At 43.2% G+C, this 20782-nt stretch overlaps 1 protein-coding gene across 5 annotated transcripts in view; it reads left to right on the top strand.

Moving 5' to 3' along the window:
* LOC144888979 (uncharacterized) overlaps positions 1-20782 on the top strand; it is a 173628-nt gene that overhangs the window by 120098 nt on the left and 32748 nt on the right. For all 5 annotated transcript variants that reach the window (XR_013621504.1, XR_013621502.1, XR_013621503.1 and 2 more), the window contains 4 exons: positions 5156-5523; positions 5599-5802; positions 8721-8751; positions 12621-12649. Coding sequence is in view for 2 of the 5 variants with exons in the window: in XM_078768773.1 (XP_078624899.1) it covers positions 5322-5523; positions 5599-5802; positions 8721-8751; positions 12621-12649 (466 nt within the window). In the remaining 3 variants the exon portion in view is untranslated. The remainder of the gene's footprint in view (positions 1-5155; positions 5524-5598; positions 5803-8720; positions 8752-12620; positions 12650-20782) is intronic.

Here is a 20782-nt window from a genome sequence, read left to right as displayed (position 1 = left end):
ATCTCTTTGATATGTTATACACATAATCTCTTTGATAATTTATACACATGATCTCTTTGATAATTTATATACATGATCTCTTTGATATGTTATACACATAATCTCTTTGATAATTTATAAACATGATCTCTTTGATAATTTCAACACATAATCTCTTTGCTAATTTATACACATGATCTCTTTTGATAATTTATACACATGATCTCTTTGATAATTTATACACATGATCTCTTTTGATATGTTATACACATGATCTCTTTGATAAATTTATACACATGATCTCTGATAATTTATACACATGTTCTAATTGATAATTTATACACATGATCTATTTGATAATTTATACACATCATCTCTGATAATTTATACACATAATGTCTTTGATAATTTATATGCATGATTTCTTTGATAATTTATACACATGATCTCTTTGATAATTTATACACATGATCTCTTTGATAATTTATACACATAATCTCTTTGATAATTTATATGCATGATTTCTTTGATAATTTATACACATAATCTCTGATAATTTATATGCATGATCTCTTTGATAATTTATACACATGATCTCTTTGATAATTTATACACATGATCTCTGATAATTTATACACATGATCTCTTTGATAATTTATACACATGATCTCCTTAATAATTTATACACATAATCTCTTTGATAATTCATACACATGATCTCTGATAATTTATACACATGATCTCTTTGAAAATTTAAACACATGATCTCTTTGATAATTTATACACATGATCTCTGATCATTTATACACATGATCTCTTTGATAATTTATACACATGATCTCTTTGATAATTTATACACATGATCTCCTTAATAATTTATACACATAATCTCTTTGATAATTCATACACATAATCTCTTTGATAATTTATACACATAATCTCTTTGATAATTTATACACATGATCTCTTTGATAATTTATACACATGATCTCTGATAATTTATAAACATGATCTCTTTGATAATTTATACACATGATCTCTTTGATAATTTATACACATGATCTCCTTAATAATTTATACACATAATCTCTTTGATAATTTGTACACATGATCTCAGATAATTTATACACATGATCTCAGATAATTTATACACATGATTTCTTTAATAATTTATACACATGATCTCTGATAATTTAAACACATAATCTCTTTGATAATTTATACACATAATCTCATTTATAATTTATACACATGATCTCAGATAATTTATACACATGATCTCTTTGATAATTTAAACACATGATCTCTTTGATAATTTATACACATAATCTCTGATAATTTATACACATGATCTCTGATAATTTATACACATGATCTCTTTGATAATTTATACACATGATCTCTTTGATAATTTATACACATGATCTCTGATAATTTATACACATGATCTCTTTGATCATTTATACACATAATCTCTGATAATTTATACACACGATCTCTTTGATAATTTATACTCATGATCTCTGATAATTTATACACATGATCTCTTTGATCATTTATACACATAATCTCTGATAATTTATACACATGATCTCTTTGATAATTTATACACATGATCTCTGATAATTTATACACATGATCTCTTTGAACATTTATACACATAATCTCTGATAATTTATACACACGATCTCTTTGATAATTTATTCACATAATCTCTGATAATTTATACACATGATCTCTGATAATTTATACACATGATCTCTTTGATAATTTATACACATGATCTCTTTGATAATTTATACACATGATCTCTGATAATTTATACACATGATCTCTTTGATCATTTATACACATGATCTCTTTGATAAATTTATACACATAATCTCTTTGATAATTTGTACACATGATCTCTGATAATTTATACACATGATCTCTTTGATAATTTCTACACATCATCTCTTTGATAATTTATACACATCATCTCTTTGATAATTTATACACATAATCTCTTTGATAATTTATATGCATGATTTCTTTAATAATTTATACACATGATCTCTTTGATAATTTATACACATCATCTCTTTGATAATTTATACACATGATCTCTTTGATAATTTATACACATGATCTCTTTGATAATTTATACACATGATCTCTGATAATTTATACACATGATCTCTTTGATAATTATTTATACACATGATCTCTGATAATTTATACACATGATCTCTGATAATTTATACACATGATCTCTTTGATAATTTATACACATGATCTCTTTGATAATTTAAACACATGATCTCTGATAATTTATACACGTGATCACTGATAATTTATACACATAATCTCTGATAATTTATACACATGATCTCTTTAATAATTTATACACATAATCTCTGATAATTTATACACATGATCTCCTTTATAATTTATACACATAATCTCTTTGATAATTTATAAACATGATCTCTGACAATTTATACACATGATCTCTTTGACAATTTATACACATGATCTCTTTGACAATTTATACACATGCTCTCTTTGATAATTTATACACATGATCTCTTTGATAATTTATACACATGATCTCTTTGATAATTTATACATACTAGGGCATGCCCGTACTATATATATATCTAAAATTATATCCCCCCCCTCTATTTACATGAAATGGTTTGGTCCAAAGCGAACGGCTTGCGAGTACGGTGACAATCCCCCCCCTCTATTTACATGAAATGGTTTGGTCCAAAGCGAACGGCTTGCGAGTACGGTGACAATCCCCCCCCCCCCTCTATTTACATGAAATGGTTTGGTCCAAAGCGAACGGCTTGCGAGTACGGTGACAATCCCCCCCCTCTATTTACATGAAATGGTTTGGTCCAAAGCGAACGGCTTGCGGAGTTTGGTAAAGAAATCGCCATAGCTCGGTAACTACTTGTCCGATTAATATGAAACCTTGAAAAGGCACATCCTCAGGTCCCCAGCAATATACCTGGCAAGTTTCAAGTATATCGGACCCGTGGTTGTCGAGAAACAGCGGTCACAGACAAACATACAAACATACAAACATACAAACATACAAACATACACACAGAGATTACTGGAATTATAGATAGATGATCTCCTTAATAATTTATACACATGATCTCTTTTATAATTTATACACATGATCTCTTTGATAATTTAAACACATCATCTCTTTGATAATTTATACACACGATCTCTTTGATAATTTATACACATAATCTCTGATAATATATACACATGATCTCTTTGATAATTATTTATACACATGATCTCTTTGATAATTTATACACATGATCTCTTTGATAATTTATGCACATGATCTCTTTGATAATTTATACACATGAGCTCTTTGATAATTTATACACATGATCTCTTTGATAATTTATACACATGATCTCCTTGATAATTTATACACATGATCTCTTTGATAATTTATACACATGATCTCCTTGATAATTTATACACATGATCTCTGATAATTTATACACATAATCTCTTTGATAATTTATACACATGATCTCTGGTAATTTATACACATACTTTCGTTGATAATTTATACACATGATCTCTGATAATTTATACACATGATCTCTTTGATAATTTATACACATGATCTCTTTGATAATTTATCCCCTCTTTGATAGTTTATACTCATTGATTTGATAATGATAATCTCATTGGTGTTGGTGTTGGGCTAGCGGCTAGGGTGCCAGCTTGGGATCCTAGGATCCTGGGTTCAAATCTCGGTCGATCGCTGAATTAACACCAGGGGGGTTGACTCAGCCTGTCATCCTTCCGAGGTCGGCAAATTGAGTACCAGTTCATTGGTAATTCCCTGTTTGTCGTTAAAGGCGGCAAAAAGGGTTGGCGTCAGGAAGGGCATCCGGCCGTAAAACATTGCTTCAAAAAAAGGGGACCGAAAAACGACAACGAACCACGGTTCCCGAAAAAGGCCAACCCCCGCTCTGCGGGGAAAAATGGCCTCTAAAGGTGGTTTTTTTTTTTTTTTTTGATAATTTATACACATGATCTCTTTGATATGTTATACACATAATCTCTTTGATATGTTATACACAATAATCTCTTTGATAATTTATACACATAATCTCTTTGATAATTTATACACAATAATCTCTTTGATATGTTATACACATAATCTCTTTGATATGTTATACACAATAATCTCTTTGATAATTTATACACATAATCTCTTTGATAATTTATACACATAATCTCTTTGATAATTTATATACATGATCTCTTTCCCACATCCTCTTCCAATGTTTTTTGTTTTCCTAAGGCAGACATATCAATCGATGTCATTAAGACGTTCAGTGTCTAAAGGGAGAACACTTGCAGCTCAACACAAACTTTCAGGTTAATAAAGAGTGAAACCGGTAAGGTATCAAACATGGCCACTGATGCTGTATTGGTGTCATCCATGGAAATATCTAAATTCTAAACGACCTCCGGTGAACTTCATCCAGGTAAACAGGTGTTGCTGTACTTATGTGCACAGAGGGCCCGAGATCCCATTCATTTAACCACACACCATTTTTAACATTAGTAACGTGTAATGGACCCACTCATCACCTTATGTTCCAAGAAAGAGGAACTCTGCCCGACTGAATGCTCCTACATCTTCGACAGAGTTCAACGCCTCGTCGCGCATAATCTTATTCTGATTCCCACCAGTTGAAAATCCCTATCGAGCATGTCTCTGACACGGGAAGGGCATTTGCCCTTCCATGAGAGGAGTTAGGTAACTACTGTTGGAGTCACAGGTTAACTTCATCAACGTCACCCACAATTTCCCAATAACGATAAGTCTGACTAGGTGAATGGAAACCTCGCAATCCGCACGATCACTGATGTCCTATTCCAAAATAAAGCAAACGAGTAATAAGCATGTTACAGGACAAAATGGAAATATGTTATGATTGTGATATTCCATCAAATTTACAATATTTAATTTGTTGTTATCCTTGATATTTTTTTAAAGGAATGACAGTTGCCATTGGAGGAAGACAATGAAAGTCGTGATGGAAAATTAATGAGATCAATCGTGATTAATGTTTTCCCATTCAGAAAGGCCGTGAAGCGAAGCGACTGCCACATTGTTGTCTGGTGTCTTCTCTCACAGATTGTTCACCAAAGGAGATTCCAGTAATACAGAAGAATGTGATGGAGAACTCTTCCGTAGTGCTGCCCTGTGCCGCCGCCGATGGCGTTGGCAAGCTGGAGTCAGCGTGGTGGTGTTTCGGAGTGAACCCGCTAGGCCGGAGAGAGCATGGACGGAGTGGGACATTATGGGGGAATTCAGGGATTATGTTTGGGTACTTGGGGTGAGAGTAGGACAGGTGGTGATATGGTGCAGGAAACAAACCAGAACCTTCTCCTTGATGATGCATCACGTGGCTGCAGAAGATGCTGGAATGTACGAATGCAAGATTAGACTGCAATCAGGAAAAGAGTACATCTCGAGCAGATTCCAGGTGCACGTAAAAACAGGTGGGTCACAAATCAAGTGAATCATTGTGAAAGTTTCCACCTCACCAGAAATTTACATCCCCTTTGTATTTTCAGGCCAAGATGATTCCAAGTCTTCATCTTCAGACCGAACATCGTCCTCCACCTGTTCAACTGTCTCTCCCAGTTCAAACTCAACCCAAATTAATGAGGATTATCAAGGACCCTACTTTATTCCTTTTTTGTGTCTTGCTGTGCTTTTCTCCCTCTGCATACTCATTATCATCTACTTTCTATGTGCAATGGTGACGCTCAAAAGAGGTAACAAGTGAACATAAATATCCCCATTACTATTTGTCATAAAAATTTAGTCTCACTAGCGAAATTCATTCTTACCTGTGCTATTGGTTTTGTTGTATTCAATTTTGTTGGAAGAAGTTTCGGGAACTGAGTGGCGTGCTGACGAGGAGGGGAGTGTCGTTGAAGCTGAAGGGAAAGGTGTATGCTGCATGTGTGAGAAGTGTTATGATTTATGGGAGCGAGACATAGGTAATGAACGTAGAGCAGCAACGAAGGTTGGAAAGGGTGGAAATGCGAATGGTTCGGTGGATGTGTGGAGTATCATTGAGAGGAAGACAAATGATGAATTGTGAAAGATGATGGGAATAGAGCCTGTGATTGATGCTGTGAAGAGGAACAGGTTGAGATGGTTTGGTCATGTGTTGAGGAAGGATGAAAGTGACTGGTTGAGAAGAGTGATGGAAATGAATGTAGAAGGAAGTAGAGGAAGGGGAAGACCGAGAAAGACTTGATCCGAAAGCTTTTTGATCCGAATTTGAATGATTAATTGGTATTTTTATACCAAAGCATCATTTGTGAGTTCACTGTGGTTAAGAATCGAGTCATCTTGAATACCTGGTCACCATGGCAACAATTAGGCTCAAGCAGACGTCAGGTTATGGGTTAAAAGACGATGGGTTGCAAAGCCATTTATAAAATTATTTTGGGTAAAAATTGTTACATTGCCTCAAAATCGTTTTCGTCACCTTTTCCTACGAATGAAATATCCATGTTTGATTACTGTTTTTATTCGTCCTCGGGGAGATGTGATGTTTTACCTCTTTCTTTCTATCCAACTTTTATAATTCTACACCATTCCTTCATTTCTGAACCAATCCTCTTCAAATTTGGCATGGTTGTACCTTGGTCCAATATACCCAAGCCATAAGGTTGGAATGGTGGTACCTTGGTCCCATATACTCAAGCCCCCAAGGTTGGCATGGTGGTATATTGATGCAATATACACAGGCCCCAAAGTTAGCATGGTGGTACCTTGGTCCAATATACCCAAGCCCCAAGGTGGGAATGGTGGTACCTTGGTCCAAAATACCCAAGCCACAAGGTTGGCATGGTGGTATATTGATGCAATATACCCAGGACCCAAAGTTAGCATGGTGGTACCTTGGTCCAATATACCCAAGCCATAAGGTGGGAATGGTGGTATATTGATGCAATATACCCAGGCCCCAAAGTTAGCATGGTGGTACCTTGGTCCAATATACCCAAGCCACAAGGTTGGCATGGTGGTATATTGATGCAATATACCCAGGCCCCAAAGTTAGCATGGTGGTACCTTGGTCCAATATACCCAAGCCAAGGTTAGCATGGTTGTACCTTGGTCCAATATACCCAAGCCATAAGGTGGGAATGGTTGTACCTTGGTCCCATATACTCAAGCCCCCAAGGTTGGCATGGTGGTATATTGATGCAATATACCCAGGCCCCAAAGTTAGGATGGTGGTACCTTGGTCCAATATACCCAAGCCCCAAGGTGGGAATGGTGGTACCTTGGTCCAAAATACCCAAGCCACAAGGTTGGCATGGTGGTATATTTATGCAATATACCCAGGACCCAAAGTTAGCATGGTGGTACCTTGGTCCAATATACCCAAGCCAAGGTTAGCATGGTGGTACCTTGGTCCAATATACCCAAGCCATAAGGTGGGAATGGTGGTACCTTGGTCCAAAATACCCAAGCCACAAGGTTGGCATGGTGGTATATTGATGCAATATACCCAGCACCCAAGGTTAGCATGGTGGTACCTTGGTCCAATATACCCAAGCCATAAGGTGGGAATGGTGGTACCTTGGTCCAAAATACCCAAGCCACAAGTTGGCATGGTGGTATATTGATGCAATATACCCAGGCCCCAAAGTTAGCATGGTGGTACCTTGGTCCAATATACCCAAGCCAAGGTTGGCATTGTTGTACCTTGGTCCAATACCCAAAACTAGAAACTAACTATCCGGTCCACTACACCCAGATACCTATTTATTTGTTTCCATTTAGGCTCCCATTCTGATTTTAAGGTGTCCGAGGTGAAATATTACAACTCACTTTCCGCCATTCCCTTGTATTTGTGTCAGAGATGAGATTTTGCACAAAAGGTGTTTTTACAAAGCCCCGATAGGGATCCGTAAAAAACATTTCGGATCAGTGTCGTTTTGGGGATTATACAGGGAGAAAAGGTCAAAATATCTCACACAATTAAGGTTTCTTACCTGCCAAGCCTTGATATTTGAGCCAATCCAGAGAGGACATGACACAAAACATACCTTACCACAGGCCTTACCGACTAAAAGGCAGGTGGACATTGGTATGGTGTCTTTTGATTTTACAGAGGGTCAAAGTGGATGAAGAAGAAGTGGGACCTGGGGTGGGGGACTGCGAACCATACTACATTCGCTTGTGAATGATGACGATACTGGTTCCTCATTGAATCCTTGAAACAGACAAGTGAATATTGTACTTAAGATGGCCGTCCAAATGTTCCACAACTAGATGCTCACAGTAGTCCAAGATACAACAACCTATTATAACGCAGGTAAATTATTAAAATATATAATGAGTGAGAAAATATTTAAAATGCGCATTTATTATTTTAAAAGTATCATTACATCTTTTTGGGTTTATCTGAGAGTATTCTGAGTATCTGATTGGTTGAACACTTTCAACGTCCCAGGTACTTGTACTTCACCTGGAATTGTAGTTGAATCTGATCGAAGATTAATAGTTTTTTTTACTTTGTTATACCTGCTACATCATTTACAATGGCATAAATCAGTGGGTGCAGGGGAACGTTCTGGAAAAACATCTGGAAATGTAGACATCACTTGTTTGTCCAACTACCTTTATAAACTTTCGCCTCCTCTTCCCCCACTCCATTTCCTTTGCACAGGAATATCAAAAATGAAAGCACAAGGCAGCAGGTAAGAGATTCTTCTGTGTCACTGCATTGATATCCTAACTATGGAAGCAGAGTGGAAGAGGGAAATTCTAACATTTTGATTACATAATAAATAGATGGTATCGTGTTTTAAATGACAGGTTTTAAGAGAAAATAGGAAAAATGAAAAAGGAATACACCTGTATTGCGAGCCTGGTGTTGGCTTAGCGGTTTGGGTGCTGCCTTGGGATCCTCGGATTCCGAGTTTGAATCCTGGTCGATCGTTGAATTAACACCAGGGGGGTTGACTCAGCCTGTCATCCGTCCCAGGTCGGCAAATTGAGTACAAGCTCGGTGGTAATTGCGGCCCTGCTTCAGCAGCACAAACGCGCTGCCAGAGAAATGATGCAACCAGCCATGTAATCCTTACCGTGAGGCTGCAGACAAGGTGAAAAATGGCAAACGATGCCGTGTAATCCTTACCGTCAGGCTGCAGACAAGGTGAAAATGGCACACCATGCCATGTAATCCTTACCGTGAGGGTGCAGACAAGGTGAAAATGGCACACCATGCCGTGTAATCCTTACTGTGAGGGTGCAGACAAGGTGAAAATGGCACACCATGCCGTGTAATCCTTACCATGAGGCTGCAGACAAGGTGAAAAATGGCACACCATGCCATGTAATCCTTACTGTGAGGGTGCAGACAAGGTGAAAATGGCACACCATGCCATGTAATCCTTACTGTGAGGGTGCAGACAAGGTGAAAATGGCACACCATGCCGTGTAATCCTTACCATGAGGCTGCAGACAAGGTGAAAAATGGCACACCATGCCGGGTAATGCTTACCATGAGGCTGCAGACAGGGTGAAAAAATGGCAAACGGTAAAGTGTAATCCTTACCGTGAGGCTGCAGACGGCGTGATAAAATGGTAAACCATGCTATGTAATCCTTACCGTGAGGCTGCAGACAAGGTGAAAATGGCACACATGCTGTGTAATGCTTACCAGGAGGCTGCAGACAAGGTGTAAAATGGTAAACCATGCTATGTAATCCTTACCGTGAGGCTGCAGACAGGGTAAAAATGGTAAACCATGTCGTGTAATCCTTATCGTGAGGGTGCAGACAGGATGCAAAATGGTAAACCATGCTATGTAATCCTTACCGTGAGGCAGCAGACAACGTGAAAATGGCACACCATGCTGTGTAATACCTACCGTGAGGCTGCAGACAAGGTGAAAAATGGCACACCATCCCGTGTAATGCTTACAGTGAGGCTGCAGACAGGGTGAAAAAATGGCATGCCATGCCGTGTAGTCCTTACCATGAGGCTGCAGACAAGGTGTAAAATGGCACACCATGCCGTGTAATGCTTACAGTAAGCCTGCAGACAAGGTGAAAAAATGGCACACTATGCCATGTAGTCCTTACCATGAGGCTGCAGACAAGGTGTAAAATGGCACACCATGCCGTGTAATGCTTACCATGAGGCTGCAGACAAGGTGTAAAATGGCACACTATGCCGTGTGATGCTTACCATGAGACTGCAGACAGGGTGAAAACATGGCAAAAGGTGCCGTGTAATCCTTACCGTGAGGCTGCAGACAAGGTGTAAAATGGTAAACCATGCTATGTAATCCTTGCCGTGAGGCTGCAGACAGTGTGAAAATGGTAAATCATGTCGTTTAATCCTTACCGTGAGGGTGCAGACAGGGTGAAAATGGTAAACCATGCTATGTAATCCTTACCGTGAGGCTGCAGACAAGGTGAAAATGGCACACACGCCGTGTAATCCTTACCCTAAGGCTGCAGACAAGGTTTAAAATTTTAAACCATGCGATGTAATCCTTACCGTGAGGGTGCAGACAAGGTGAAAATGGCACACCATGCCGTGTAATCCTTACCGTGAGGGTGCAGACAAGGTGAAAATGGCACACAATGCCGTGTAATCCTTACCATGAGGCTGCAGACAGGGTGAAAATGGTAAACCATACCGTGTAATCCTTACCGTGAGGCTGCAGACAGGGTGGAAAATGGTAAACCATGCTATGTAATCCTTATCGTGAGGCTGCAGACAAGGTGAAAATGGCACACCATGTCATGTAATGCTTACGATGAGGCTGCAGACAGGGTGAAAAAATGGCACACCTTGCCGTGTAATGCTTACCATGGAGGCTGCAGACAAGGTGTAAAATGGCACACCATGCCGTGTAATGCTTACCATGAGGCTGCAGACAGGGTGAAAAAATGGCACACCATGCCATGTAATGCTTACCATGAGGCTGCAGACAAGGTGTAAAATGGCACACCATGCCATGTAATGCTTACCATGAGGCTGCAGACAGGGTATAAAATGGCACACCATGCTTTGTAATCCTTACCGTGAAGCTGCAGACAGGGTGAAAATGGTAAACCATGCTGTGTAATCCTTACCGTGACGCTGCAGAGAAGGTGAAAATGGTAAACCATGCTATGTAATCCTTACCGTGAGGGCGCAGACAAGGTGAAAACGGCACACCATGCCGTGTAATCCTTACCATGAGGCTGCAGACAGGGTGAGAATGGTAAACCATACCGTGTAATCCTTACCATGAGGCTGCAGACAGGGTGGAAAATGGTAAACCATGCTATGTAATCCTTATCGTGAGGCTGCAGACAAGGTGAAAATGGCACACCATGTCATGTAATGCTTACCATGAGGCTGCAGACAGGGTGAAAAAAATGGCAAACGATGCCGTGTAATCCTTACCATGAGGCTGCAGACAAGGTGTAAAATGGTAAACCATGATGTGTAATCCTTACAGTGAGGCTGCAGACAGGGTGAAAATGGTAAACCATGCTGTGTGTAATCCTTACCGTGACGCTGCAGAGAAGGTGAAAATGGTAAACCATGCTATGTAATCCTTCCCGTGAGGCTGCAGACAAAGTGAACATGACACCATGCCATGTAATCCTTACCATGAGGCTGCAGACAGGGTGAAAAAATGGCAAACGATGCTGTGTAATCCTTACCATAAGGCTGCAGACAAGGTGTAAAATGGTAAACCATGCCGTGTTATCCTTACCGCGAGGCTGCAGACAGCGTGAAAAATGGTAAACCATGCCGTGTAATCCTTACCGTGAGGCTGCAGACAGGGTGAAAATGGCACACCATGCCGTGTAATCCATACCGTGAGGGTGCAGACAGTGTGAAAAAATGTTGTACATGTGCCAGTGGTGTAAGCTATATGGAAGTAAAAGATTTAAATTGAAAGTGCTGGTTATTGCCCTGAACGAATACACATTGGACCAGTACCCGCCCTATGGGCGGGGCTTCAATTGGGAGGCCCAAATGAAAAGGCAAAATATCAGAAATTGAAGGCTTTTTTTATTTTAAACGATTTATATAAACATCCGTTAAATCATACCACACGCAAATCATCAAAATCTAAGCAGTATTTTTAGAATTTCACTAAAAGCCACATCACTGTTCATATCGGTAAATATTATTCCATCATGTTGGAAAAACTGGAAAATTGGAAAAATTCGAAACTGGGAAAATTGGGGAAAAAATTGGAAAAACAATATAGCCCATTTTACTCCAGGGTGTCCCAGGATTACCCACCCAAAATTTCGTTGCGATCGGTTCAGCCGTTTTTGCGGTACCTGGGAACAGACAGACAGACAGACAGACAGACAGACAGACATTTGGTGAATTATAGTAAGATTGTTCTTGTTGGCTGCATCATTACTGGGGAGCAGCTGTGCCGCTGATACGGTGCCCCTGCATGTTTGTGTAGGATTTGGGAACTTGCCAGTGTATCCGAATACTTTATAAATGCTTTTCATATCCCAATGGATATATTTTTGGCTATTGTTTTACATTACATTGTGAAATAAAATGATTCTTGTGCTTTTTATATTTTCAACAGCGATGCAGGTACAAGAGAATATTGTAAAGGTGAGCTGATACAATATGCATTTTAATGTTTATGATACTATTGAGCTTGCAATCCCTCACTTGTAATGTGGGCATTACTATATCAATAAATTCATAAATTCAATATATATATATACATATATATATATATATATATATATATATATATATATATATATATATATATAATTATATATATATATATATATATAATTATATATATATATATATAATTATATATATATATATATATATATATTGTTACTGATCGCGGTTTAGATGGTATGATGGGCCGAGCGGATGGTCCAACCGCGACCGAACAGTTACTCCCCGATTAGAACCCGATTCCACCCGACGTTGACCAGATCGCACCGCGGCTGCTCAATGAGGGAAAAGACTAAAACGACGAATGCAAAGAGGAAAACGAAGGCAAAGAAAGGTTTGGAAATACTACTGAATTTATTGACTATTTACACACATAAGCAAAAAGAAAGCAGTCACGTTTATTTACAAGCACATAAGACGCAGGTGACACAGTGCAAATACTAGCTTACCTACAGACTTAATTAAATACCCAGGGACAGAACAAACAGAACAAACTCACGTACACAAGAAGGATGGAATGGCAGGAGGTGGATAGCTGGAGGGAGAGGGAGGTCCAAGGGGGTCCTGCAGCACAACCGGCGCGGTTAGCAGCCGCCGTTCCTTCACGGCCCTGCTCCAAACCGCCGTTCAGGCCCCCAAGCTGCTGTTGTGGCTGCTGTGGACGTCGCGTGCTTTGCCAGGCCTTGTCCGACTCGTCTGGTCCAAACCCTCAACTCTTTCTTGGTCCACTCACTCTTTACCACCGACTCCTCACCGCAACCAACGCAACCAACTGACCACCACCACCGACTCCTCACCGCAACCAACGCAACCAACTGACCACCGACTCCACTGACTGACTCCTCACGACTCTCTCTGGCAACCGACTCACGACTCACTTTTGCGCGCGCCTTTTATAGCGCCTCTAGCGATCAAGCCGCCGGCCTTCCTGACACGCCCATCGGGGTGCTCACCTCGGCCCTGGTTGGTCGCGCGACCCTCTGGCTCCGCCCTTGATGACGACGGGCGGGCATGCCTTTCTTCTCCGACGAGAGCACATGTTCAATGGTGGTTTTGGAGGGGAGGTAATATGGGCAATCGAGGCTCGGCAATGACGAAAGGGGATGTGAAGGAAATGGGGATTTTGGGGATGGGAATGAAAGGGGATCTATTCTCTTTCACTGGTGCAATGGAGTACTTCAATTAATGGGAGACACAGCCTTACCCTAAAACACAGAATAAGAGATAACTATCAACAGGGGTATTCTATTACTTGGCTGACGTGTATGCTTGTGGACTAATTATGGGATGCCCTTTCACCTTTACACAGCTCCGGAGGCAGGGGGCGCAGAATAAACAATAATAACAATAATACAGCACACAATAAAAAAATACAGTTCTCATCTCCGCAACACTGCACCCTCCTCCTCTTAGGCACGGCCCGGGCCTACAACTTTTATTTAGTGTGACACTTAGGTGTAGTTCCCTCTACTTTTAACCTGACCCTGAGTGCGACAGTTTTAAAACATAAATAAATGTGTCCCGCTGCTCCATTGCACCCTGCCTAACAGACTTACGCCCACAGTTAACCGAATTGCGGAATGGTCTTCAAACTGTACACTGACGGTGGGAAGCATTATTTACAATTGACGCTACTTTATTTACAAGACTAACCCAGGACCTGTGATTGTTCTTTCTGGGGGGGAGACAGTCTGCTCTGCATCAATGCACCATTAAAGCACCCAAAAACACACCAAAGCACCCTCAAGCACCAATCGGTGCACAGTCATCACTGTTCATGAATAAAAATAACCAAACAACCCCTAACCCTGCAGGTGATCTCTTGCTCTTCGGCTCCCTCTGCTGGTTATTATATTTGGTCTTCCAGATGTTGTCATTCTTTTGCTTTGCTTACTGGCGGCCTATTTGTATTAAAGCTTGCACCCAATGTGTCCATTTTTATTTATTTTATTTATGGCCCACAGGGCCGACTAGTGTGGTTCACCTGTGGGGCATCGGTGCCCTGTGGCCAAGGTCCGCCAGCAAGATTTCGGGCCCTCATGGCCGGTTCCAGCAGAGGGGCCATGCCCCAACCCATGGGGTCCATAAGTGGTGCTCGGCCACAGACCTGTGGTCCATAATGTGGTGCATCGATGCAGACAGCTGGTTCTGGGAATTTCGGGCGCACAATGGCCGACCCACGCACGCTCCCCTCGGCACCCAATGGCGCACAGGTCATGTGGGAGACAAAAAGAGAGACAATTGAGCGAGGGGTAAGGTCACAAGGGTACACATCAATAAGGCAATGCAAGGCGAAATGCGTACGGAGGGCGAAGTGAGAAAGCTCGTCCCTACCGTACGTCACCCCCCTGTCACCTACACTACCCTTGCCCTTACCCCATATGTACAAAAATCTACACATTACCAATCCGTCGCTACTGTCACGTCTTCCCCATATTTCCCCTATACCAAATTCGTCTCCACAATCCCTCTACTTCAAAATTTGCCATCACCCAATTCATCATCAATCCTCATAAGGAGGAAGAGATGGAACATCAAGCACAATGTCACACCCACGTCATGATGCGTCTCACAATCCAAACATCTGCACAGTAAAAAGTAATCAAAACATGGCATGGTGTGGAGTTCCTGTCACCTCAGGTGAGTGGATGCAGATGGTGCGAGGAGATCCTTCATCCTATCTATTCTCTAAAGGACTTTAATACACTTTACACTACCCGGGGTCTCTCCCTGCCAATCCATTGGCCAACTTACACTATGGGTTCTAAAAACCAATTCCCATTGACCAAACTGTGGTGCTTCTCAATTTGGGGTCTCACTCCCCCGATTCATCTCCCGGTGCCCTCGCACAATTTCTGGGCTGTGACGTGTAGCTCTCCCAGCAGGTCTACCCACCTGCACACCTCCACCACTGCAGTTGCCACCCGAGCTTACCTAGCTCCTCACCCTAACCTAACTAACTGGGGAAAGCCCCTCCTGGCTCTGTCACCCCACTCGGTGCCCTCTGGCACTGGGCTACCCGGGTCCGTCCTCCGAATCCTCGGGCCCCATCCACAACAACTACTACCGGCTCCCAGAGCCCACCTGTGGCCTCACCTGGCCGACATCCTCACAGTGGTGGAGTGCCCAAACCAACTACACACACTAACAGGCTACACGCCCAGCCATTTCCACAACACTAATGCACCCATCCAAAGACCATTCTTTCACCCGCACCACAGATGCCAATATCCAACCACAATTTACCTATACCCTCTACCTAACACTTACACTACCCGCCCCGGGTATTCGTGATGGGGGTCCACTCTTCCCCCATTCACACCTTCGCACCATCCACTCCACTCCACAATTTCCACCATACTCACTCCACGACCATCCATTCCAATACTCCATATATTCCACACTACCATTTATTCCACATAGCCACATACACCTGTTGTTGCACACCTGTGCAATCACCTGGTGCCACCTGCACCCTCCTCCTCTTCCTGGACCAGTTGGTCAACACAACACACATCACCACTACTCCCTCATACACTGCTCCACACACCTGTTCAGTTGCACACCTGTGCAATCACACCTGTTCACCCTCACCTGTTCAATCTTCACACACACGGCATCATCTCATCTAACTACTCCCCTCTGAAACTTGCGCTTCCCAGTCGTCCCTTTAAACTATTGCGCTCCCACGTCATTATCATCCACACTAAACTACCTGTGTCCCCACTACAGGTATCAGTCACTAACTAATCTTAACGTTACCTAATGTCATCTCTTCTAGGGCCCTACACACGATATCCTAACCCACCCGGGCTAGTTTTCACTGCCATACACCCCATAAGCTATAGCGCATTTGCCCCACTGTGAGGGATGGTGGATTTGCCATCCCACCACATCGGGGAGGTCCTACTATCAATTTCGCTCGTCCAAATTCAACAAATCAAAAATTTGTCCTTTACTGCTAATCACCGTACCAATCATCAAATTTTGCTTTTTTTCTAATTTTGAGTCCAAAACACTATCCTCATCACCCGTCTACTTATTACATCCTCTCGGTGCGCCAATTCACGTCTACAGCCCGGCTTCGTACAGCCGAGCAATGAACGCGGGTCGTTTTGTGCCAGCGGCTGGATACGTCCCGCATTCGGGGCAGGGACGGGGGCTTACCCGGGCCGAGATCCCACGCACCACCTCGGCGTGGAGCCATCCAATGTCCCGATCTCGACCTGCCGGCACGTCTCAATAGAAAGTGGTCGCCATGACGACCCTTCCTATCGGGCTGCCCGCTCCGCCTATTGGAGCCCGGATGCGGCCGTTCCACGCGAGGCCCAGCGTGGATCGCGCACGGCGGTCCTTTCGAACCCGCCGTGGCTCGGATCCCCGCTGGTTCTCGCGGCACGCGAAGCCCGGCACGCACCGAGGGCCCGATTCGGCTATAAGTCGTTCTAACCTCTAACCCGGTTACCGTCGATGCTTCACCTGCATGCTTACAAGCATACGCTACCCCTTTCTTGCTCATACTTCCAGCTGTTCCCATGCTCCTCGTACCTTTCCTTACACACCTCGGTACACTCATTCCGCTCACCGACTTGGTCACACACCTGACCACCGAACACCTTGGCACACATTCGTCGCTCGCACACCTCACCAACACACCTCTTCGCGCCCCTTCCTCGGTCACCTCCTCTGTGACCATCACAGGTGTGCTTTCACCTGCACACCCAACCACGTGCCTCACGACCAACTCAAGTGTGCATTCCCACACACGCTCTACCATTCCAGGTGTGCATCCTTCCATGCCAGGTGTACATCCTCGCTCACCTGTCACAACCAACTCATGCTCCGTGTCACTCTCACTACTCTCACCTCCACTCTCGGTCGCGCACTCACCCTTACTCTCGACAGCGCACTCTTTCCCCATGCACCTGTCCGTTACACACCTTTCTCACGCACACTCTTGCGCACACTCTCCCGTTACATCCTCTGTAACACTCACCACAGGCGTGCATTCTCCCTTACTCTTGACAGCATGCACTTCCCCCATGCACCCGTCCGTTACACACCTTTCTCGCGCATCCTCTCGCGCACACTCTTTCGTTACTTCCTCCGTAACACTTACCACACCGCGCTTCCATGTACCCCCTCGCACACGCGCTTCGACCAACTCACTCTTGACGGCACACTCACTCCTCGGCGTGCACTTTTTCCTCACACACCCCATGGTCGGACATTCTCGCACACCTCTTTTTTCGCACACCAGACCTGTCGCACACTTCACCAACGGCCTTTCACGAACACCCGGATCCAAACCAATCCCCAATCCGACTGAAGCTTTCCTCACCTCATGTACATTTCCGATTATATCGCCACTCACCTTGGCACCTCGTCTCCGCACCTCCTTTGCCACCTGCAAACTCTTTATTTGGTTAGTGAGCAGCACATCATGAGTTGAGCACCGACCTTGTACCAATTCCATTACCTCCTCCTGGATTTCTCTCTTAGTTTCTGTCCGTCTCTTCTTAATTTCACTCACCTCTTCTTCCACTTCTTCTAATTTTTGTTTAACCTCTTTTATTTCTCGGTGTGTCTCCTCAAGTTCGTCCTCTAAGGCTACCGTGACCGTCTCTATGTGCATCCTCACCTGCCGGTCCTTAGTCTCCATTATCTCTGTCACCTCGTCCACCCTCATTGTCAGTTCCTCACGTACCATCTGACATTGCCTCTGTGTCGCTATTAATTCGTTTTTAATTTCTTTTTGTGTCGCCTTTAACCCTCCTAGTACCACAGTGTTCCTTTGAACCTGCTCCACTAACTCCGTTTGTCCCTCTGTCAGCTGTTCCACCTCCTCCGTCAGGTCCTCTATGCCCCCTTGTAACTTCGCCGTATTATTTCTCACCTCTTTCTCCATACGCTTCTCACCTCGCTTTACCTCCTCGCATAGCCCCGAAACCTCCTCACTCACACCTCGTCGTATCTCCTCTTTCATCTCCTCCCTTTCTTTTGTAGATGCCGCCCTCATCTGTCCCAATTCATCCCTCTGAGCATCCAATTTGGTTTCTACCCCGATTTTTACCTCCTCTATCTGCTCTCCCATTTGTTTAATTTCTCGGGCGGATTGCTCCCCTATCTCCCGCAATTTGTCCTCCATCCTATTTTCTAACCCCATTAACCCATTTTTCACCCCCTCTAACTGATTCTCCTGGGCAGCCATTCTATTTTCCACCCCCGTTAACCCATGTTTTAATCCCTCACCGGTACCCCTCGCTTCGTCCCTCATTACCCCCATTTGGCTTCCCATTACCCCCAATTGCTCACCCTGAGCATCCATCCGGTTCCCCAAGTCATTCCTCAGGTCTTCACTTGTCTGGACCATGAGCGCCCTTATTTGTATCATAAAGAGGTCCAAATTCATCGGTGCTGCTACGGTCACGGGCGCGGCTAGATTTGGCGCCACAATAACCATGTGCGCGAGGGCGCCATTTTGTGCGCCTGATACCTCCTCAACCACCTCCTCATTGTTATCCTCTACTTCGTCCCTCTGATCCTGGGTTACTCCTAACCCCTCCTCTAGCTCACCCACCTGCATCCGATCGCCTTGACCAGCCATGGCGCGATTTCAAAGTTCAGGTTTTGTAAAACAAAACAAATTTTGGCCGCTCCAAATTTTGACCAATTTTTTTTTTAGATGTTTTAAAAATTTGGTTCGGGCCCCGAATCTCACTCCCAGACACCAATTGCTACTGATCGCGGTTTAGATGGTATGATGGGCCGAGCGGATGGTCCAACCGCGACCGAACAGTTACTCCCCGATTAGAACCCGATTCTACCCGACGTTGACCAGATCGCACCGCGGCTGCTCAATGAGGGAAAAGACTAAAACGACGAATGCAAAGAGGAAAACGAAGGCAAAGAAAGGTTTGGAAATACTACTGAATTTATTGACTATTTACACACATAAGCAAAAAGAAAGCAGTCACGTTTATTTACAAGCACATAAGACGCAGGTGACACAGTGCAAATACTAGCTTACCTACAGACTTAATTAAATACCCAGGGACAGAACAAACAGAACAAACTCACGTACACAAGAAGGATGGAATGGCAGGAGGTGGATGGCTGGAGGGAGAGGGAGGTCCAAGGGGGTCCTGCAGCACAACCGGCGCGGTTAGCAGCCGCCGTTCCTTCACGGCCCTGCTCCAAACCGCCGTTCAGGCCCCCAAGCTGCTGTTGTGGCTGCTGTGGATGTCGCGTGCTTTGCCAGGCCTTGTCCGACTCGTCTGGTCCAAACCCTCAACTCTTTCTTGGTCCACTCACTCTTTACCACCGACTCCTCACCGCAACCAACGCAACCAACTGACCACCACCACCGACTCCTCACCGCAACCAACGCAACCAACTGACCACCGACTCCACTGACTGACTCCTCACGACTCTCTCTGGCAACCGACTCACGACTCACTTTTGCGCGCGCCTTTTATAGCGCCTCTAGCGATCAAGCCGCCGGCCTTCCTGACACGCCCATCGGGGTGCTCACCTCGGCCCTGGTTGGTCGCGCGACCCTCTGGCTCCGCCCTTGATGATGACGGGCGGGCACGCCTTTCTTCTCCGACGAGAGCACATGTTCAATGGTGGTTTTGGAGGGGAGGTAATATGGGCAATCGAGGCTCGGCAATGACGAAAGGGGATGTGAAGGAAATGGGGATTTTGGGGATGGGAATGAAAGGGGATCTATTCTCTTTCACTGGTGCAATGGAGTACTTCAATTAATGGGAGACACAGCCTTACCCTAAAACACAGAATAAGAGATAACTATCAACAGGGGTATTCTATTACTTGGCTGACGTGTATGCTTGTGGACTAATTATGGGATGCCCTTTCACCTTTACACAGCTCCGGAGGCAGGGGGCGCAGAATAAACAATAATAACAACAATACAGCACACAATAAAAAAATATACAGTCCTCATCTCCGCAACAATATGTATATATATATATATATATATATATATATATATATACGTATATATATGTATATATATATATATATACG

The sequence above is a fragment of the Myxine glutinosa genome, unplaced genomic scaffold (assembly GCF_964187855.1).
Source record: "Myxine glutinosa unplaced genomic scaffold, kmMyxGlut1.1 SCAFFOLD_414, whole genome shotgun sequence".
Lineage (NCBI taxonomy): Eukaryota > Metazoa > Chordata > Myxini > Myxiniformes > Myxinidae > Myxine > Myxine glutinosa.
This window is presented reverse-complemented; position numbering and strand designations above follow the sequence as displayed.